Source organism: Microcaecilia unicolor, chromosome 6 (assembly GCF_901765095.1).
Source record: "Microcaecilia unicolor chromosome 6, aMicUni1.1, whole genome shotgun sequence".
Lineage (NCBI taxonomy): Eukaryota > Metazoa > Chordata > Amphibia > Gymnophiona > Siphonopidae > Microcaecilia > Microcaecilia unicolor.
Window position 1 is genome coordinate 36,651,615 of NC_044036.1, and position 23,626 is coordinate 36,675,240.

Here is a 23,626-nt window from a genome sequence, read left to right on the forward strand (position 1 = left end):
GAACTTGTGATGTCATTGGCCCTATAGCTTAAGCTGGCCCAGAGATTACCTGATGGCATTGCATGTGCAGGGAAAAAAAAGATGAGCCATCAAATCCCTTCCTCCCTCTGTCTGAGGCCACCTTTCCTCCCCTCCCCCATCTTTAAAGAGTGGGGGAGTGGCCTAGTGGTTAGGGTGGTGGACTTTGGTCCTGAGGAACTGAGTTCAAATCCTGGCGCAGGCAGCTCCTTGTGACTCTGGACAAGTCACTTAACCCTCCATTGCCTGCCGCATTGAGCCTGCCATGAGTGGGAAAGTGCGGGGTACAAATGTAAAAAAAAAAAAGGGCAGTTTTTCCCCTCCCAGACACAGTGTTAGGCTACCCACATCAGCCCTGGCATCTTTTTTTCTGCTGCACCCTGCCCCCTTCTTTGACATAACTTCCTGTTTCCACAGGGGCTGATACGGGTAGTGTTAGGTGAATTGCTGTCAGTATTAAAGGAGGGGAAAACTGCCTTTAAAGGTAGGCCGGGAAGGGTATGCCAATGGGAGGGAGGGGCGTCAACGGGAGAATGCCAAGCCAAAAGTTGGGTCAAGGTGCCATGGTCCTTTGAGCCAGCCCTGCTTGAGTAAGCCATTAATCCTCCATTACCTCAGGTGCTAAACGTAGGGCTAGATTAACAAAAGCATTCTACCATATGTTAAGTAAGTTCCATTCCATAAAACGGACTTCTGGTAAACAATGCAAAATAACGTCTTTCAGTAAATCTAGCCCTTAAATAGGAATTACCTACCGCACCCATATGCAACTCTTTGTGAGGTTAGATTTGGAAAGTTAAAATAATAAAATCTAAAAGGTTGATATTCAATGTGAGTTAACCGGGTAGGACCGGCTCCTACGTCATAATTCATGCTGACTAGGTCCTGCCTAAGTATTTGGTGGCACTCAACCTGCTTCTGCTGCTGAACATCTGCTTAGATTGCCTCAGTGCTTTCTAGCTGGTGCCAAGGTGGTCCGGGAGCAGAGTCTGCATGTAACCTGGAATTACCCGGTTAGTGGCAATTTTCAGTCCACTCTCTGGATAAGTACTGAAATAAAGCTTGGACAAGAAAAAGCCTATCTTAACGTTATTCAGGTACCGATCTGAATATCGCTGCTATCTAGATAAGTACTGGCCTCATCCAATCCCCAAATATGCAGCAACAATATATAAAATACCAGTGGCAGTCAGTATTTAAAAAAACGCTGACCGCTGTGGACGGAATATCACCTAATAAAATTTTAAATCCAAATCAGTCTAGCTCTTTAAAACCATAGCTGTAGGCAAATTTTCTTCTTACTGGAAACATGGATAGGTCCCTGATACTTTTAAGCAGGTAGCATCAAGTATCTTGTTTTAAAAAATACTTAAAAGGTTTGACCAAATGCTCAGCAGTAAAGAAATAATGGGATTCCCTCTTCTGTCATCCAAGCACAAGTCCAGTGTGCTTTATAAATCAAGGGCCCCGTTCACAAAGGCACACTAGCGTTTTTAGTGCAAGCTAAAAATTAGCATGCTCTAACCGTGTAGATGCCCACGATATTCAGACTAGCGCCCAATAAGCTCAGCGGCTAAAGTTAGGGCAGCCTTTCTGCTGCTAACCAGTTCGGTACCGGCTCTGGTGGACAGGATGGGAAATGTTGGCTGACTTTAACCAGAATGAGACAGACTGCAGGCTTCTGTGCATGGTATGCCAATGAGTCTGTGGTTGTGGCCTTGATGAGCTATGCAAGGTAATGTGTCACGGAAATTTGGCCAGGAATCCCATATATGCACCCAGATTGGCCAATGAGCTGTTACTCATCAATAATTGCACTGGCTCCCAATCAAAGAACGTATTGCTTTCAAAATCTGCACTCTGGTTCATAAGATTATCTACGGCGAGGCCCCGGGATACATGACAGACCTCATTGACCTACCAATCAGAAATACAACCGGATCAACACGAACATATCTAAACCTCCACTTCCCAAGCTGCAAAGGACTCAAATACAAATCAACTCATGCATCCAGCTTTTCCTACATAAGCACACAACTTTGGAACACACTACCAAAAGCCATGAAAACAACGTATAACCACCTAAACTTCCGGAAATCACTAAAATCTTTGCCTGTTCAAAGAGGCATACCCTACCGACCCTACTTGAATACCTGAACCCAGCAACACGACAAAACCAAAGAACGTAATGGACATAATGTAACTCTTCCTCTATATAATTCCCTAATATGTTTGTTTGTTCCACATGAACCCTATTTTACCATAACATCACTGTGTAACTGTTTATACCGGAATTGGCGAACGCCTCTAGGGTACTATTGTAAGCCACATTGAGCCTGCAAATAGGTGGGAAAATGTGGGATACAAATGCAACAAATAAATAAATAAATTGGATAGCAACAACCAATTATAGATGTTAAATGCTACCAATTAGGATCTGCAGACACATCTGGCTGTGCGCTATTCTATAACGCTGGGCACCTAAATATAGCATTTAAACCAAAAGGGGCGTGGCATTGGGAGGGGCATTCTGAAAAATTGGGCACAGTGTTATCTAATAATGGGCCTCAGCACCAACTTGGGAGCTGGGATTTACACCAGGTTTCAGCAAGCTTAAGTCTGATGGCCAGAGTTGGGGGTGGGAATTGGCGCTAAGCATTATTATACAGGGTTCCCTCGAGGGTGGGGCGATTACGAACACTACATGGCTTCACTGCCATGGAGTCAGCTTCAGAACGTTGGAGGTGCGATTATATTAGATGCTTAGGCAAATTTCATTTCGGCACCACATTTTTAGGCATGATATATGGCATCTAGCCCATAATGTTTAGCTGTGAGAACTTACATTAGGCACAGAGCTGCTATAAATGCTCATATCTAGAGTGTCAAAAAATGCATGGAAATTAGGCTATTCTATCATTTATGCATGGAACTGTGCACCCTGCCCCATGCTCCAACCAGACTCCGCCCATTTCTATGTTCACCTTCAAACTACGTACCATTGCATAGAATATTGGCATTGTGGTCATTTACATGCATTCTGGGCAGCTAAATATGCAATGCATTGTTATACAATTCCCCTCTATGATTCTGTGAGCCTATGTTTCACACTCTATACCCCCATATCCTACTTAAGAGGATAAAATGCTTTTCTGCATTCAAATCCCTTCTATAACTATTCCGATAGGGTGGCACTTTTCACACATTTCCAAACAGAAATGCCCAAGTAATTTCTCTTGAATATTAGCTACAACTAGAGCTAAAATCATTCCTGTATTTTTTTTTTTTTACCTATTTGTATGAGTGGTCAAGTTAGGGAACTGGGTAAAAACAGCAAGCATGGTTTTGAAAATATCACAGTGGTGCTGTTTTCCTCCCTTGAGCCAGACATTCCCTCAGGAATGCTAAAGTTGTGCCCACTATGGAAATCATGCGTCCTTTTAGCTGGGCAGAGGGCAGTCTTTCTCAAACAAACAAATTTAATTCTTGTAAATTTGTTTGTGTTGAGCAACTTCAAGCTCTTTCCATGGTACTTAAAATATATAATCAAACTCAGGCATTAAGACAGGAGGGTGCATGACATTTGTCCAGTCCAGTCCAGCACTAAGGAAAATATGAACAGGCAATCTTATGTTATGTCATTGACCTTGAATGATTTTGTGGTTTTTAGTTCTTGTTTACTTTTTGGTTATATTTTATGATTATATGTATGTGCAATGTGTGAGCCACTTAGGTTTAAGCAACAAAACCATAAACCATAACCACTCCCTAGTTCACAATATTAAAAGGAACTAAAATGTGGTTTAGGTCCCCTTTAACTAAGCGGCGGTATGCCCAATGCGGGCTTACCGCTCACTATACAGGACGTATCGCTGAGCTACCACAGCTGCCCGGCGGTACTTCCCACCCCTAGCGCACCATCCTTCTGGTGCTAGTACATAAGTACATAAGCACTGCCATACTGGGAAAAGACCAAGGGTCCATCAAGCCCGGCATCCAGTCTCTGACAGTGGCCAATCCAGGCCTCAAGAAACTGGCAAAAACCCAAAAACAAAACAAAAATTGTAATTAATAATGTTCAATGGACTTTTCCTTCAGGAATCTGTCCAAACCCCCTTTAAACTCAACAAGGCCAACTGCTGTCACTACATTCTCCGGCAGCGAGTTCCAGAGTCTAACTACGCGCTGAGTAAAGAAAACCTTTCTCCTATTTGTTTTAAATCTACCACATTCTAGCTTCATCTTATGTCCCCTGGTTCTATTATTGTTAGAATGTGTAAACAAACGCTTCACATCTGTCCGCTCCATTCCACTCATTATCTTGTAGACTCCTATCATATCACCCCTCAGCCGCATCTTCTCCAAGCTGAAGAGCCCTAACCGTCTTAGCCTTTCCTCATAGGGAAGTCCTCCCATCCTTTTTACCATTTTCGTCACCCTTCTCTGCACCTTCTCCAATTCCTTTATATCTTTTTTGAGGTGCGGCGACCAGAACTGAACACAATACTCGAGGTGCGGTCTCACCATGGAGCGATACAACGGCATTATAACATCCTCGTGTTTGTTTTCTATCCCTTTCCTAATAATACTCAACATTCTGTGCGCCTTCTTAGCCGCCGCAGCACACCGAACAGAAGTTTTCAACGTCTTATCCACGATGACTCCCAGATCCCTTTCTAGGTCTGTAACTCCTAACATGGAACCTTGCATGACATAGCTGTAATTCGGGTTCCTCTTTCCCACATGCATCACTTTGCACTTGTCAACACTGAACTTCATCTGCCATTTGGAAGCCCAATTTCCTAGTCTTGCGAGGTCCTCCTGTAATTTTTCACAGTCCTCCAGCGACTTGACGACCCTGAATAACTTTGTGTCATCTGCGAATTTAATTACCTCGCTAGTTACTCCCATCTCTAGGTCATTGATAAATATATTAAAAAGCAGCGGTCCCAGCACAGACCCCTGAGGGACCCCACTAACTACCCCTCTCCATTGAGAATATTCATTTTTGTAGCACCGGAGTGTACCTGGCGGTAATTGGACAGTGCCGCAAGCTGCCCGGTTACCGCCAGGTTAATGCGCGTGCCCTTACCGCCACCTCAACGGGTGGCAGTACGGGCTCCCCCTCGAAATGGCCACGCGGCAAGTGATTACTTGCTGCCCAGCCATTTCCTGTCAGAAAGCGAGACTTCCCTTTTACCAGCTACGGTAAAAGGGGGCCTCGGTGTACGTATAAAACACTTACCGATGCCAGCGCTGGCCCCCTTTTGCCGCAGCTAGGTAAAAGGGGCCCTTAGAAATTAAACCCCAGGAAAGGGTGATTACCCCTTTATGCTATAAATCATTCAAATGAAACAATAATCAACACGATCCTTTCCTATGAAACCTTATGCCCTCACTCTGATGATACAAGAGCAGACCTGGTAATGTAAGCAGTGTTCCTGTTTTCATCACACGGTGCAGACTGCAGCTTTTACACTCTTCAGAACATGAACTGCAAGGACCCAATTCAATAAGGGCATTTTTTAAACACACAAGTTGGAGCTAACCAGATAGGTTAGCATTTTAAATGACACTGCATGATATGACTTGAAATATGTTTCTGTGGAAACAAAAATGAACTTGGCGGATGTTATTTCTGTTTTAATTCATATATTTTAAACCTTACATATGTTTAGGTGCTCTGTTAATAAAAAAAAAGTTAGAACTTCCAGATTGGGATGGCTGTGCATATGCCCTTTGAATGCAAACCAGCTGTTATTTTCTATAAGGTAGCACTGTGCAAGAAGCGGGTGACGCTCGGAAGAATTAAGAATACACACTTTGAATGTTTCTTGTTCCAAGGTTTAAGGTGGTTAACGCAAAGCAGAAAAGCAAAGAAGACGAAGCAAGAAGTTTGACGGTTTCATAGCAATGAATTTCATTGTTGCATAAACAAATGAGAAAGACTTAACAAATCCTTTTTTTTTTTAATTATTGATGCTTGCATCTTGCCCTAAATTTTTTTGTTTCTGCTTCAATGACTAGCCCATGTTTGAAGCCTATTGCAAAGTTTTTAGGGTAGAAGAATCTGGGTACAACAAAACAGCATTAAAAAAAAAAACAAAGGGCCCAATATTATGCTCCTGAGTTAGGACTCCTTTTACAAAGAGGGGCTACTGATTCGCGGCACGTTGAGGGGCCCTCTTACTAAGCCGCGTAGGCGCCTACGTGCGTCCAACGCGCATCAATTCAGAACCAAAGCCCGGCTACCGACTGGGCGATAATTTCATTTTTTATGTGCGTTCGCTATGCGCGCCGGAAAATATACTTTGTTTTCCACCACGCGGCGCTAACCGGGCAGTAATCGGCATTGTCCGTGTGCTGACGATTACCGCCCGGTTAACGTGTGAGACCTTACCGCTAAGTGAATGGGTGGCAGTAAGGTCTCAGTGCCAATTTTTATTTTGCTGCACATCCATTTTCAGTAAAAAGAAAAAAAAAAGGGACCTTTTTTGCAGGCGCGCTGAAAAATGGATCTGCGTGCATCCAAAACACGCACCTACACTAGCGCAGGCCACTTTTCAGCGCACCTTAGTAAAAGGACCCCTGAATGTGAAGAAGCCCATTCAATTCTCATTGGCTTCATTGCATTAAATGCTAATTGGTAGCGCCAATGTGTAAAAGTTACCCTTAAGTTCCTAAATTTGTGCCTAATTTTAAGCTGTATTTAAGGGGTCATTTTACTAAGCTGCAGTAAGCACTAACGCATGCTTGCCACCGGTAAAAAAGTACTGCTGCGGGGTGAACTCAGGCGTCCCATGGTAGTTTTGGGATTGGCGCATGCTTCCCACATGCTAAAACATAGAATTTATTTTTTAGCATTGGGGTATGTCTGGCAGAAGAGAATAGGTGTGTTCTGTCCTAATCAGTTAGTGCAGCTACATTGCTGTGCGCTAACCAGGGGCGTAGCTACGGGGGGCCATAGGGGCCTGGGCCCCCGTAGATTTGGCCCTGGACCCTCCTGCCGATGACATTCTCGACCCCCCCTCCCGCCGCCAACCCGCCGTCGCCTACCTTTGCTGGAGGGGGGAGACCGCAACCCCCGCCAGCCAAGGTCCTCTTCTTCCTTCGTTCTGTGCAGGACATCAGACTCAGAAACAGAACGAAGGAAGAAGAGGACCTCGGCTGGCGGGGGTTGGGGTCCCCCGCCAGCAATGGACGGTGACAGTGGGGGAAGGTTGGCGGCGGGAGGGGGAGTCGAGAGGGTCAAAGGCGGGGGGGGGGGGGTCAAAGTTGGTGGTGGTGGCGCCGGGGGGTGGGGCTAAATGTGCCCCCTCACCTCGGGCTCTGAACCTCCCTCCCGCCAAAGTCTGGCTACGCCCCTGGCGCTAACCGATTAGCATGTGGTTAGCACATGAGCCTTTACCCCCTACAAAATAGGTGGCAGTAAAAGCTTACACGCTGTGGCCACGCACTAATGGGGAAATTAGCAGGTGGCCATTAGCTGACAAAATGGAAAATGGGGCCATTTTACAGCTGTGCTAAAAATGGTCTCAGTGCGCAGGAAAGACCCATGTTGGGGATAGCGTTGGCCACTTTTTTAGCGCTGCTTGGTGAAAGTTCCCCAAAGTTTTTGGTTGAACAATCGCATAATTTAGGAGTTTACAAGTTACGCTGAGTAGAGGAGTGTGGTAGCTGTGTTAGTCCACTCTTAAGGTTATCAATAGAAATCAAACAAAATAAAACATGGAAAAGAAAATAAGATGATACCTTTTTTATTGGACATAACTTAATACATTTCTTGATTAGCTTTCGAAGGTTGCCCTTCTTCGTCAGATCGGAAATAAGCAAATGTGCTAGCTGACAGTGTATATAAGTGAAAACATTCAAGCATTACTATGACAGTAAAATAGATACCATTGGAGATTCTACATGGAATGTTGCTATTCCACTAGCAACATTCCATGTAGAAGGCTGCGCAGGCTTCTGTTTCTGTGAGTCTGACGTCCTGCACGTACGTGCAGGACATCAGACTCACAGAAGCAGAAGCCTGCGCGGCCACATTGGTGATCTACAAGGGCTGACTTCTACATGGAATGTTGCTAGTGGAATAGCAACATTCCATGTAGAATCTATAGAAATCAAACAAAATAAAACATGGAAAAGAAAATAAGATGATACCTTTTTTATTGGACATAACTTAATACATTTCTTGATTAGCTTTCGAAGGTTGCCCTGATAAATTACGCTGATAAATTTAAGGCTGCCATTCATTTGCCTAGATGTATGAGCCTAATTTATTAGCCCAGTGCTGAAAATTAGTACTAAGCTCATACCGCCTGATATTTTTTTAAAAATGGCCACTAAAACGACACTTAGACGGCTAATTGGTGATATTCAGCATCAGAAAATGTCTATCTTTTAGTCCTGTCCATGTCCCACCCAAAATACTCCCCCCCCCCCCCCCCCCACAACATGCTCCCTTGAAATTTGGATGAACTGTGGAGCAAAATATCTAAAACCAGAGTGTCTGGCTATCTGGCACTGAATATCGCCGGTCAGCGGCTTAAAGACAGCCAGTTATATCACGCAATGTAACCGGCTATCCGCTGATTTGTAAAGGTAGACTGGCCAAGTTTCCGGCACAATAGGCAGAATAACTTTGGAAAGTCTGACTTTAACCGGCCAGCGCTGAAAATCAGCTTGGCTGCTTAAAATTACATTTTCTGCAATAACGGAACAAAATGAAAACGTCTGGGCCCAAGATTAAGACATTTTTGGCTAGATCTGTTTCAATCATGACTAAGTGACCAAAAGGTGCCCTAAATGACCAAATGACCACTGGGGGGATTAAGGCATAATCCCCCTCACTCTCCACAGTAGTCAATGACCCTAAGATGTGACAGTGAGAATACATATCAGCCTCTATGATAGCTTCAGAAATGATGACCATTCCTATTAGAGCAGCAAGCAGGTCCCAGGAGAAGCTGAGACCCAGGCCCATATCCCACTCCAACTGGTACACTTGTGGTGGAACATGTAAGACCTCAAAAAAACCCTAAATACCTACTGTGCCTACATATAGGTGACACCTACAGCCATAAGGGCTATTGTAGTGCTGTTCAGTTGTGTACAGTAGGTTTTTGGTCGATTTTGGAGGGCTCACCATCAAGCTTATTTTCGAAAGGGATCGCCAGCGATCTTCCGACACAAATCGGGAGATCGCCGGCAATCTCTCAATCCCGGCCAAATCGGTATTATCGAAAGCCAATTTTGGCCAGCTTCAACTGCTGTTTCGTGGCCAACCTTCAAGGGGGCGTGTTAGGAGGGTAGCGAAGGCGGGACGGGGGCGTGGGTACGAGATGGCTGGCTTTGCCTTATAATGGAAAAAAAGAGGCCAGCTCGAACGAGCATTTCGCCGGCCGGACTTGGTCCATTTATTTTTAGGGCCAAGTCTGGAAAAAGTGCCCCAACTGACCAGATGACCACCGGAGGGAAGCGGGGATCACCTCCCCTTACTCCCCCAGTGGTCACAAACCCCCTCCCACACAAAAAAATAAACCCACTGTACCCACATGTAGGTGCCCCCCTTCACCCCTTAGGGCTATGGTAATGGTGTAGAATTGTAGGCACTTCTACGGTCTGTGTCCTGAAAATGGCAGATACAAATCAAGGTAAGGTATACACAAGAAGTAGCACATATTAGTTTATCTTGTTGGGTAGACTAGATGGACCGTGCAGGTCTTTTTCTTCCGTCATCTACTATGTTACTATGTATGTGTGGTGGACTTTTGGTATAACTGGAATGTCATAACCTGGATTATGCAAGCAACTCAACAAAATTATCAAAACTTTATAACTACCGTCATATTCTGAATCTGCAAATCGGGGATCTCGTCATTGACAGGATTTATAATCACATAGAAAGGCACGGCCATAGATTTTTGAACACCGTCGCTGACATGAATCATGAAATGATCTGCAGTGGGTTCCACGCGCTCATGCTTTGACTGAACGTAGTTGATGTGGCCAGCCTTGAGGTTCTGGAAACTGAATGAGCCTATGGGGAAAGCAAAGTATTGACATCAAAAACTGGGTAACTGTGTGTTCTATACATCTACTTAGTACATAAGCATCGCCATGCTGGGACAGACCAAGGGTCCATCGAACCCAGCACCCTGTCACCGACAGCGGCCAAAAGAACAAGCAATTTGTCCCACCCATCCTAGAAATACTGTATTATTCCCTCGTCCATTCAATAATATTCTATGGCTTTTTCCTCCAGGAAGCCGTCCAACCCTTCTATACCTAACGAGTTTAGGTATAGAAAATATCCTAAAGTGTTAAACCAGTTTCTATTTCACTACAGTGTTTTAAAACACTTTGGGCCAGATTCCGTAAATGACGCTGAAAAAATAGGTGCCGGGAAAAATCAGTGCTAAGCACAATGCTCAGGGCGAACGTTCGGACTTACACCTGCTGAAATCTGGTGTAAATCACGTGTGCAACCCCTGAATTCTATAACACAGTGCCTAAATATCTGGAATACCCCTGACCCGCCCATGCCCTTCCTATGGCCACATCCCCTTTTAGGTTGCACCAGGGCTTTTTTTGAGGGGTTACTTGGGGGTACTGAGTACCGGCACCTTTTCCATTGTCTGCTAAAATTGACCCATGGTCCCCAAATTTTAAATGAAAGAACTCAGGCTCTACACACCAATTCTGCCTTGTCATAGATCCTATGACTGGTTGCAGGGGTCCTGACTATTATGAGATGGATCCCTCAGTGATCACCCCACCCCTGAAGGGTGGCCTGGCATTTGAGTACCGGCACCTTTTTTGCTAGAAAAAACGCACTGGGTTGCACACAAGACACTTTGGGCACACAGCACTATAGAATAGGGCATAGGACAGGTGTGCGTGTAAATCTAAATTAGTACCAATTAAGTGCCAATTAACTCCAATTAATGCCAATAACTGGTTGTTAAACATACTGTACAGAATAACACTTATGCCAAAAAATTGTTCTTATTAAGATTAGAAGACCTCAGTTAATTGGGGATGAGGGGCATTCTGTGAAGCCACCGCTCTCCTATTCGTCACCGGTCTCCCCCCCCAAAAGTTTTACTTTTGTTTTAACTTTTCTTCTTGAGTTTTATGTGAAACTTTCATGTGCAAAAATCATGTGAATGCTGTATATTCAAATTATTAAACAATTATCAACAAAGTCAAATCGCACTTAGCTTCAGTGAGATCGATATGTCATTTAAGCTAAGTGTTAGCACCCAACTGACTAATTAGTTTACAAATGCATCTGGGTTCTGCAATCAAATTTGGGTGCCCAACTTGGGACAACCTATACAGATCCAGGGCTTTGTACCTAAAACCAAACACCTTTATAAACACATGCAAAAAGAGCCAGATACAGGCACCACAGAACTAGAGGAATGGACCGATATTTGGCAACTAAAGTTTAACCCCCCCAAAATGCAGGGTCATGCACTTGGGTCACAAAAATCCGAGGGAACGGTACAGTATAGGGGGTGTAGTGCTTCAGTGTGCGAAGGAAGAGCGGGACTTGGGGGGTGATTGTGTCTGACGACCTTAAAGCTTTCAAACAGGTAGAAAAGCGACGGCCAAAGCCAGAAGGATGCTTGGGTGCATAAAGAGAGGAATGACCAGCAGGAAAAAGGAGGTGATAGTGCCGTTGTATAAGTCTCTGGTGAGGCCCCATTTAGAGTACTGCATGCAGTTCTGGAGACCGCACCTAAGGAAGGATATAAACAGGATGGAGTCGGTCCAGAGAATTTTCTTGTATTTTTTTATCAAAAAAATTTTTTAAATATATTTTTACATGTAAATCACTTTTGTAATGTTTAATGATGAAACTCAGCCACACACGCAGTAAGTCTAAATCTTGCTGGGCAAATTTTGACTGGTTGGATTTAAGAAAAAATTCAACTGAAAATTCAGCTGGTTTGGTTCAGCTAAAAAAAATTTCTTAAACGGCACTAGCTAAAATTAGCGGATTATTTTTGCTGGCTGTGGTTTTTTTGTTTGAATATGTTAATTCTTGTAATAAAAGAAGCAAATTTTGTCATGAATATGGAAATGAAGATGGTGACTACTAAAAAAAAGGGAAAACACCAGAGGATGCACAAAATGTGGAACTCAGTTGCAGACTGAGAATGGCATGCACTGAGAGAATTATCGGTTGCCTTTCAAAGCTAGTCAAAAAAATGTATTGCTAGTCTAATAAAAATGGTATTGTTTATCTTCATTTTTTGCTTTGTTTTATTTTTATTTATTACCTTTAAAAGTGGACTAACACTGCTACCACACCAATTTTAAAACTCTGCCAAAAAAAAGCAGCGGTTTGTTTTAGTCCTTATCAGGTTGAGGTAGGGTGGAGGAAAAAGTTGGCAAAGCAAGTACCCTTGTTATGTATTTAAGGTCTCCACTTTTCCGGTGTATAGCAAAATTATCTAAGTCTCCTTTCGTACTTATGTTTATTCCAGCGTTGCTCTTCTCAAAGCCTGGTGAGGGAAGCGTGTTCTCTAGGTAGCCATACTGAGGTGACGTCTCCAGTATAAAGTTCAGCTCCTCCGAGTGCGTATCCACATCAGAAGCATTTAGATATTCCAGGGTGATGAAAGCTGAAGACCCCTCATCAACTATGAACATTTCTCCTGGAGAAAGGAAACCATAGATCAAGGAAGCAGTCAAATTTATCTAAAACTGCGATCACATGTACATCTGCTACTCTGATACTTTTGCTAAGCGTGTGTTTGCACCAGGGGCGTAGCCAGACTTCGGCGGGAGGGGGGTCCAGAGCTCGAGGTGAGGGGGCAAAGTTTAGCTCCCCCCGGTGCCGCTGACCCCCCCACCACTTTTGACCTCCCCCCCCCCCCCCCCGGCGCCGCTGCCCCCTCCCCCGTCACTTTTGATTGCCCTCCTGCTGCTGCCAACCCTCCCCCACCATGTACCTTTGCTGGAGAGGGTCCCCAACACCTGCCAGCCGAAGTCCCCTTCAGCCCCGGTCGCTGACCTGGATTCTGTTTCTGTGAGTCCTGACGTGCAGGATGACAGGACTCACAGAAACAGAATCCAGATCAGCAACGGGCCAGAGACCGGCGCAGAAGAGGACTTCAGCTGGTGGGGGTTGGGGACCCCCACCAGCAAAGGTACCTGATGGTGGTGGTGGGGAAGGGTTGACGGCGGCAGGAGGGGGGGGGGGGTCGAATGTGGCGGAGGAGGGTCATCAGCGGAGGGAGTGAAAGTAGGGGGGCCAGGGCTAAATCTGTGGGGGCCCATGCACAGATGGAAGGAATTCTAGTCACCAGTGACCTTGTTCACTCTTCTGCACCAATTACCAGTCTTGCTTTTCCAAAGCTAACCTTCCCTTTGTCCGTGATATTCTGATCAGCCCAACGAGTAATTTTGAAAGTCTTTTAAGAAATCATTAAAAACACCTGTAAAAAAATGTCCACAATGTCTTTGATAAAACTCCAGACAGAACAGTGTAACACAATCACCTTAGATGTAATGCTATTACTGCAACCACAAAGTAAAGCTTGGAGTTTGTAAGTACATTTCTTAAGGACAGTGCAAGCAAGAAGAGGTTGACCCATCAATAACACCAATTCCTATCCGTCATTACCACGTTTCTCATTAAAGACTTTCATTTTGTTCAGGATTTTGATCACATTCAGATAGTTTCTGCTAGACTTTGAAAGCGGTAGTACATCTCTCAGTTCTGGTGACTGGCCCAACACCAATGCTAGAATAATGTTTGTCTGTCCTAATTAGATTGTAAGCTCTGTCGAGCAGGGACTGTCTCTTCATGTTCAAGTGTACACTGCTGCATACGTCTAGTAGCGCTATAGAAATGATAAGTAGTAGTAGTCTTTGGGATTCCAGAATCTTGCTGCTCTTTGGGATTCTGCACAGAATCTTCCTACAGTGGGATTCCGGAATCTTGCTACTCTTTGAAATTCTGCACGGAATCTTGCTACTCTTTGTCCTTTTCCCTTATTTGTCCTGTCTGTCCTGATTAGATTGTAAGCTCTGTCGAGCAGGGACTGTCTCTTCATGTTCAAGTGTACAGCGCTGCGTACGTCCAGTAGCGCTATAGAAATGATAAGTAGTAGTAATAATAATACTGACCGAGCAATTAAAAAAAATATCTAGGGCTAAATTGACACTTAACTGGTGAATATATATGTAATAAACTGACAATGCTGGCATTAATAAACAGGAATCAGCCATGGAAGTCTTTTGGGACAGCCATGATTTTAATGATATCATCACTCAGTTCTTGCCTATCAAGCAGTCAAAAATTGGAACTCTGACAGACAATAGACCTGAAGTTAATTATGAGTTTTTGACAAAAGCTGGAAAATGTCCGGCTGATATTCAGCCAGCAGTGGTCAGCATTTATTTAAACGCTGACCATCGCTGGCCCTGATATTACTGTAAGTGCTGGGTTATGTGCAGGTATAGGCACTGAAAATCTGGGGATAATTGTCAGGCAGTTAGTAACTGGAGCTTATGCAGGCCCCAGCTGAATATCAGCCAGGACCCACATAACTTTCCAACCCCCCTTTTAAGCCCTTCAAGCCCCCTCCAGCCCATTGAAAAAGCCCCCTCCCTCCCACCCCCATTGAATCTGGAATGCCCCAACCCTTGCAGTCTCAATAGGCCCCCCCCGATCTACCTACGATCTCTGGTGGTCAATGGGGGTGATGGGGGCAGGAACGAACCCCTCTCGCGACTGCTCCTAGCAGTAGCGTCCTAAAAATGGCTGTTGCAACCTCTTGCGGCAGAGAGGTCACGGTAGCCATTTTTGCCCCCCTGGACCATCAGGGATCGGAGGTATGCCCGGGGGTGCCAATCGAGACTTCAGGGGTTGTGGGGCTGTTACAGGGGAGTGGGAGGGAGGGGGATTCTTCAAGTCACAGGCTGGGAGAGAGGCAAGATGGAAAGAAGGGGCTCTTTTGGTGGGCCAGAGGGGGCTTGGAAGGCTTAAAAAAAAGGTTTGAGAAATTATGCGGGTGCCTGCCGATATTCACTGCTGGCACCTGCATAGCTAAGCGGGCCTAATTAGGACAGCTTTTGGTGTGTTGCATTGGTGTTTTGTGTATTGTACTGCATTCTCATGCCTGCAAATCACTTATTAAGAGACCATCAAATCAAATCAAAACACTAAATACAAGATGATACAATAAAAAAACAGGAACTCCTATCCGGCAATATTCAGCAGTGGAAGTCTTGAAAACCCAACTGGGTTGTGGCCCTTGAGCACTGTGGCTACCCACCCCTGTTCCAAAACACCAATACCTACTGGGCAGGGGCGTAGCCACGGGCGGGCCCGGGTGGGCCTGGGCCCACCCAATTTCAGGTCAGGCCCGCCCAGCAGCAAAGTTCCTGACGGCGATTCCAGTCGCAGGCTCCGCTCGCAGTCGCAGCGATTCCCACACGCTGCCTGCCGCCTGCCGCTCAACAATCTCCTTGCGCTACTAAGCGCTAACCCGGAAGTCTCTCCTCTGCGGAGAGACCTCCGGGTTAGCGCTTAGTAGCGCAAGGAGATTGTTGAGCGGCAGGCGGCAGGCAGCGTGTGGGAATCTCTGCGACTGCGAGCGGAGCCTGCGAGTAGAATCACCGTCAGGAACACTGCTGCTGGGCGGGTCTGCAAGGAGGGTGAGATGCTGCAGCTGCACGGGGGGGGGGGAGAGGTTGATAGGGGAAAGATGTTGCATGGGGGAGGGAAGACGGGGGACACAGCAGCTGCACAGGGGGAAAGAAGATGGAAAGAAAGCTGCTGCACAGAGGGGAGGGAAGATGGAAAGATGAGGCTTGGTTGGTGGGTGAGGGAGATACACGGGGAAAAAGGGAGAGATGCAGCAAAGGGGTGGAGGGGTGAGGAAGTCTTGGCTGTGTATGAGGTGGAGGAGAGGGACACATGCTGCATACAGAGGGGATAGGGGGAGGGGGAGAAATGGTAGGCATAGGGGTGAAGAGGAGGGAGAAATGGTGGGTATAGTGGTGGAGGAAGGGCGGAGCAGAGAAACTTTTTGTGCCCACCCACTTTGGGCTCAGGCCCACCCAAAACTGGCTGTCTGGCTACACCACTGCTACTGGGAAAACTAAACAAGCCTGATTACTAAACATCCCTATATAGATTGTTGCAGTTGCCATGACTGAGTAAGTGGAACAGACGTTTCAGCTATTGTGCAGTAGCTTTCTTCAATCTGCCTCTTTTTACCTGAAGAAAAGCTCAGCGTGATGGCTGAAATATCAGTTCCACTTAGGCATGATAAGACCAGACAACTGCAACAATAATGACGCCTGCCACAGAAGCCTAAAAACATCCCTACATAGAATTTCCATGATAAAAGAGTACCTGGTCTCAGTCACATGCTTAGAACATAGATAGATCATCAGAGAGTACATAATCAGTAACCACAAATTAAAAATAGAAATATATACACAAATTTAAACTGAACATGCAAGAAACCACACTCTGTATGTAATACAATACCAGAGAAATGGGAGCTGCAACTCCCCCTGTACTGTGCAAAATATAAAATGAGCAGATTTAAATTCCAAAAAGCAATATAATCAAATTACCTAATTGAAAATCTTTTTTTCTACCTTTGTTGTCTGGCAATTTCATTTTTCTAATCATGTTAGTCTCAGTCTCTTGGTTTCTGCTGTCCTCTGTCTTCTCTTAAGTCTCCTTTCAGGGTCTCCACTCCATTTGATACTTCTCCTTTCCCCCATCTGACATTGATGACTTCTTCTCAGCTTGCTTCCTTTAATTTTCTCTCTTTCTCTGTTCACTAAGATTTCACTCCTCCTCCTTACCATCCATTCCTCAATTTCCCTCTTTTTACTGAATCTACCTAAAGCTTTTCATCTCTTTCCCTCATCTTAGCCACCATTCTCCATTTCTCTATTTCCTCAGTCTTTAAGTATCTTCCTCCTTCCCTATGTTCAGCATCTCTCCTCCGCTGTCTAAAATCTCTCCTTCGCTCTCCTCCATTAAGGGGGAAGTTATCAATGTGTCGGGTCCTTGATATTAATATTCTGAATAAACTGTTTTTGATATTATCTCCCTATTGGTTTGTGCATTTGTCAGCCTCTACTTTTGCTGTTTTGCTTTGACTCTCCATGGAGGCTCCTCCTTTCTTCTTGGATTTGCTATAATATACAGACACACACACACACATATATATATCAGGGGTGGACAACCTCAAGTGCCACAACACAATCAGGTTTTCAGGATTTCCCCAAAGGATATGCCTGCACTGCCTCTATTGTATAAGCCAGATTGCTTTAACACTGCAGATTTGCAGAGCTAAAGCAGAAAGGAAGAGGTATGCCATGCCAGTTGAAATAATCCATTACCACCGCATTTCTAGCCCGTCTCACAATATATAACTGTTTGACAAGACTTACCAATGTAGATGGAAGGCGGCTGATTATTAATTGGCAGGATCGTGATGTTTAGGTCATAAACTGGAAGGCTGAGATGAAGCGGTACTGGAGGAGGGCGGGGTTCACCGTAACAGCAACTGTCCACTGTACCTGCTTCTCCATCTGAGACGATTAAGGTAACTGTGTCCATACAAGGGCTCTGGCCTATTTCACCTCCTACAGAAGAAGGTAAGTGTGAAAGGTGAGAATGAGGGGTGAACGGGTAAAAGAATAGAACAAGCAGGTCAAACAACAGTTACAAGATTCATCTGCAAATAGGTGGGATAATGTGGGATACAAATGCAATAAATAAATAAATAAATAAAATCTAGCAATTTGGGATCCAGTCAGTTAAAAGAATAATATGAAATATGCAAACATACACTATTATATATAAATATATATTAATATATAAATATATATTATATATAAATAAAAATTATATCTTTTTAGTTATTATATGTGTGAGATATTTGTGTTATATTTAATTCATGTTATATTTACTTTATGTATGTAATATATAATTATTATTATTATTTATTGCATTTCTATCCCACATTTTCCCACCTATTTGCAGGCTCAATGTGGCTTACATAGTTTAGTTAACATTGTCATTTCAGGATATCAAGTACAATTAGTAATGTGTAGCGATTAAGTAAGGGAAGAAAGGGAGTGATTAGGGTAGTTATAGAAGGTGGGCGTTCATAATTGAGTGGGTTGGTGAGGTCACAATTAATACCTTTTATTAAATTTAGATATTAGATATGTATCATATGTCAAAGAGTAAAGTGGTTGCTCAAAGCATATTCTAACCACAATCGCTCAACTGCAAAACACTGTGCACAACATTGTGCAATAATAATAATAATATGCAAACACATATATATGTAACATGTATGTAGTAATTTTTCTGAATGACTATTTTTTGTTATTTCTGCATTATGTTTTTAAATGCGATTTTATTTGTTTTGTAGCCCCTGAAGCAGCCCTGCTGGGCGAAACACGGCCCGTGTCGGGCTGATTTGTATATACATTTTTAGTATTCATTAATAAATTATATTTTTTCTCATAACGACCTGCTCTGTTGATTTTCCGTTTTTTTCCCTATTTCACCTCCTACAGAAGAAGGTAAGTGTGCAAGGTGAGAATGAGGGGTGAACGGAACAAGCAGATCAAACAACAGTTAAAAGATTCATCTAGCAATTTGGGATCCAGCCAGTTAAAAGAAGATGGAGGTGGGTTAGAGAGTAATGAAAATACTCCTGAAAGAACCTTAGAAAGAGAAACAATATTTTTGTATAAGCTACATAGTGAAAATACCTTTACAATATTGTTGAACAGATATCCAAAAGACAGTTAATGTTTATATCTGACAGATCATTCACAAGTTTACTTAATGTATTTTTTTTAACAAGAACTGAGAACTGCCAACTGGCTTGTACTAGTGAATTTAGTAGCACTTGTCTGTACATTTTGTATTATGAATTACTAAAAAAGAGACATATATATATACTCTTGTTACTAAGGAGAGTTTTATTTTATTTTACAAAGACAGAATTGATCAGACAAAAATGAAGGGGTAGGGGACGCAGAAGGGAAATGGAGCTGCAGAACCTTAAGGGAGAGGGAACAGGGAATTGCTGGACCATAGAGGTGGGGTGGGGGGGGGAAGGGGACTTGGAGCTGCTGGACTGTAGGGGTGGGAGAAGACACAGCACTGCTGGAACGTGGGTTAGAGGGGATAGGGGACAGAGAGCCTCTTACGTCCCTACCCGTAACCTCCGCTCTCAAGACAAATCCCTCCTTTCAGTACCCTTCTCCACCACTGCCAACTCTAGGCTCCGCCCTTTCTGCCTCGCCTCCCCCCATGCTTGGAACAAACTCCCTGAGCACATACGCCAGGCCCCTTCCCTACCCACCTTCAAATCATTGCTCAAAGCCCACCTCTTCAATGTCGCTTTCGGCACCTAATCACAACACCTCTACTCAGGAAATCGAGACTACCCCAACTTGACATTTCATCCTTTAGATTGTAAGCGCTTCTGAGCAGGGACCGTCCTTAGTTATTAATTTGTACAGCGCTGCGTAACCCTAGTAGCGCTCTAGAAATGTTTAGTAGTAGAGCTGCTGGACTATAGAAGAGAGAGAGGACACAAAGCTGATGGACAATAGGGGTGTAGGAGAGACAGGGTGATGCTGGAAAATAGGGGTGGAGGAGAAGGGAGAAGAGACAGGAAAATACTGGACCACAAGGGTGGAGGGGAAGTGAGGGAATGGAAGAAGACAGGTGGAAATTGGAGAAAGGACAAATGGACAGCACACACTGGGAGAGAGAAGACGGGAAAGCAGGAAAGAGAAACTGAGCCCACCGTGCTTGGAAAAATAAAATAACCAGACAGCAAAGGTAGAAAAAAAGTGCTTTATTTTGAATTTAAGTGGAATGCAGTGAAACACCGCTTATATGTGCACCATTATGCCATTTATAGAATAGTGATGCATGCTGATTTTTTTCTAGTGCCCAAATTTGGGTGCCATTTACTGAATCTGATCCTTTCTGGCAGTGCTGCTGCTTTAGGGGCCAGTAACTAGACAGAGTACCAAAGCTATCATGGTTTAATGCTCCCCGTTAAGGAGGTGTTTTTAAAGCATCTCTGCGCACAAAATAGCTTTTTACCTATCAAGACATTTTATTCTAAAATTGGCCAGTGTATATGCATTTACCCCCTCATTCTGTAACTTGGCACCTAGGGGTAAATTCTATAAATAGTGCCCCAATGTAGGCATCGGGGAAAAATCCATGCTAAGCACTATTCTATAACAATCAATCCAGGCTGAACGCCCTCTGTAGAACAGCGCTTAGAGTGGATTCTCACGTCCACCTTAGGGCTTGAGGAATTACGCCTGAAAGCTGCTGTAAATCCATGCATTTTCACTCACCGAAAATGACCTAATGTGGTTGTGGAAAAGAAGTGCTGCTCAAACGGTCTCTAAATCGTGCAGCACCGAGCAGGAAGGAAAAAGGCATCAAAGAGCTCCTAGATACAGTAGATCTATTGGAGCTGAACAGATCTCTAAGATCTTCCCTTCATCATCGGCCCAAAAAACCTTCAATTTAAGGTCAACTTCCTGCTGCTTGAATATATATGTCTTTCTGTAATTTTTTTTTGCACTTAATGTAAGTACTGACACTTATCTTTAAAGTCGGTACTCATTGGTTGACCGCGCTGCCAGGTCCAGTGCTGTGCCGCGCTGTCTTCGCCCTCTTCCGCCAAGCCGACGGTGGCCAGCGTTTCGCGCTGCTGCTTCAGGGTCTTGGCGACAGGGCTACTACTTCTTGGTTTTTTAGAGGGATCCTTCTCTCTCTCAGCTTCCAGGGGGGTCTCCTCCAGCAGGTCTCTCCCTTCTCCTTCTGATGGAGCCTGAAGCCAGAAGGAGAAGGGAGAGACCCTGACCAATCCCAGCCTATGACCTGAAGAATCCCCCTCCTTCCCACCCCCCTGTAACAGCCCCACAACCCCTGAAGTCTCGACTGGCACCCCCCCCCCCCCCCCGGGCATACCGCCGATCCCTGATGGTCCAGTGGGGCAAAAATGGCTGCCTTAGGACTGCTAAGGATTTCATATTGCAATGGCTGGGCCAAGCAGGGGTAAACGATTTGGTGAGGGGAGAAAAAAAGCGCAAGCATTTAGGAATAAAGGTTTTTGGTAGCTCCATTGCTGGCGGATTTCACTTGCGCTGGAATCCCAAAGAGGCAGGATATATAAATAAGGAAAACAGAAAAACAACATACTCTTCTCAGTTAAATTTGTTCTTTTTAAATAATGACTGTAATTAAAGCTTTACTAAGGAAAGGTCACCAATGACAACTACGAATTACCATTCAACACATTTCTACAATACAATATAAACGTTTAGCCTGCTGTTACCAGTATGAACGTATGAGATGAATCCCAGAGTCACATCATGCTGGGAGAATTTCTCCACCGTGGTTCCTCCTTTACGAATTGTGCCATGCACGGGAGCGCGGGCCACCATGTAAGTCAGCTTCATGTCATCACTGTCGGCATCTGTGGAATAAATGTTTTCTGTGGTGATGGTGACAGATCCGCCTTCTGCACAATCCAGGCCTGATTTTAATCCTGCTCCAAGTTCCGGGGCTTCATCATTAACTGGCAAAATCTAAAAAAAAAAAAAAAAAAGTTCCCAAGGCATGGAAAGTACTTTTTATGTTTCACAGCTAATCAATAGCCTATGCGGAAACAGGAAGTTGCATCAGAGGGAAGGCTGTGGAGCCAACATGAGCAGTGTGCATTATTTGCTGCTTGCTGCCAGTGAAAATCTGCTATTTAAAAGGTATGGGGGGAGGGGGATGTTTGAGAGACCATATGGCATGCAGGCGAGAGAGCGAGAGACCAAATCACTTGTGGGACAGGGCGGAGTTCTTCTGCCCACACATCTTGGGCCCAGGCCCACCCAAAATTGGATGTCTGGCTATTCCCCTGATTCCACCAAGTGTTTGGGACCTAGGCATCTGATCCGCAACAGTGTTGGTCTTTGCAGTGGCGTACCAAGGGGGGGGGTGGTGGGGGCGGTCCGCCCCGGGTGCACGCTGCTGGGGGGGGGGGTGCCGCGCGCCTGTCGGCTCTTCGTTTTCATGCTCCCTTTGCCCTGGAACAGGTTACTTCCTGTTCCGGGGCAGAGGAAGCATGAAAATGAAGAGCCGGCAGGCGCGCGGCACCCCCCCCTCCAGCGGCGTGCACCCGGGGGGGTTCTTTCGCCGATGGGGGGGGGGGGCGTCACGCTGTTCTGAGGGGGCGCTGCACCCGGGGGGCGGGGCGCATCGGCGATCCGCCCCGGGTGTCAGCCCCCCTAGGAATGCCACTGGGTCTTTGCTACTTTCTTATCTTCCCTTTCCTATACTATTGTAGTTCTTTTCTTTTCTATTCTTCTCGACATTATGGAACTCTGAAAGGCTTCTTTTGAGCGGTATATTAAGTGCAAAATAAACTCGAACCTTGAAATTTCCACTGGAGCAGCAGCACAGGGCAGGAACGAGTGGGGTTTGTCCCTGCCTTCAAAGAGACCTCTCAAACCCAAGGGAGGGTCTACTGGTGTCGAGTGGGGGGAGAGCGGCAGGGGAGTAATCACGGTAGGGTAGAGAGTAATTGGGAGGGGGGCCACCGACGCCACTGGGGGAGAAGGCTTTTTTGGTTGGGTGTGGGAGGGGCATTTGCATTTACAGTTTCAGTTTCTGCCAAAACCAAGCAGCCAATTTCGGTCACAGATTCGGTTTCAGTAGAAACAAAAAAAAATCTGGGTTTGGTTGGGCTTTAAGGGTGACGGAGGAGTGAGTAGCAGGAGAAGAGTTAGAGAAGGCTGACCGATAGAGCTGTGCTTAATTTGTCTTTCCTATGAAATTTCATTTTAGTATGTGCTAACACAGAATGCATGCTTAAAAACCTAATATGTGCTAAGATGTATTTATTTATTTATTTGTTACATTTATATCCCACATTTTCCCACCTATTTATAGGCTCAATGAGGCTTACATAGTACCGGAGAGGCGTTACAGACTCCGGTGTAAACAAATACAAAGTGATGTGGTAAGATAAAGTTCATGTGGCACAGCCACATATATATATATACTAGCCATTGAGCCCGTAAAAACGGGCTGGTATTGGGGTTTTCCTCCCCCCGTCCTCGCGAGGTCGCCACCGCTACCGTCCCCCACCCCCACCCCCGGAGTTGCCGCCATCCCTCCACCTGGCCTGGGCCTTCTCTCCGCTACTAAACTTACACATTCATTCGCCGGAACGCAGCACGCACATCAGCTGAGCTGCCGTCGGCCCTTCCTTCTCTGCCTGTGTCCCGCCCTCCTGTGATGTAACGTCAGCGAGGGCGTGACACAGGCAGGGAAAGAAGGCCGACGGCAGCTCAGCTGATGTGCATGCTGCGTTCCGGCAAATAGTAGCGGAGAGAGGGCCCGGGCCGGGTGGGGGGGGGGGGGGAGGAACGGTAGCGGCGATCTCAGGCAGGCGGGCGGGCGGGGGGGAGCGGTATCAACCTCGGCGGCGCAGTTTTCCTCTCTGTCCCGCCCTCGTCATCACGTATTGACGCGGGGGCGGGACAGAGAGGGAAGTCTCTACTG

At 45.3% G+C, this 23,626-nt stretch overlaps 1 protein-coding gene across 4 annotated transcripts in view; it reads right to left on the minus strand.

The window, feature by feature from the left end:
- Window positions 1-23,626, minus strand: part of LOC115472691 (FRAS1-related extracellular matrix protein 1-like) — a 215,467-nt gene that overhangs the window by 119,133 nt on the left and 72,708 nt on the right. For all 4 annotated transcript variants that reach the window (XM_030207049.1, XM_030207047.1, XM_030207048.1 and 1 more), the window contains 4 exons: window positions 21,405-21,657; window positions 17,461-17,655; window positions 12,504-12,689; window positions 9,864-10,060 (listed from right to left, as the gene is read on the minus strand). In XM_030207049.1, the coding sequence (XP_030062909.1) occupies window positions 9,864-10,060; window positions 12,504-12,689; window positions 17,461-17,655; window positions 21,405-21,657 (831 nt within the window). The remainder of the gene's footprint in view (window positions 1-9,863; window positions 10,061-12,503; window positions 12,690-17,460; window positions 17,656-21,404; window positions 21,658-23,626) is intronic.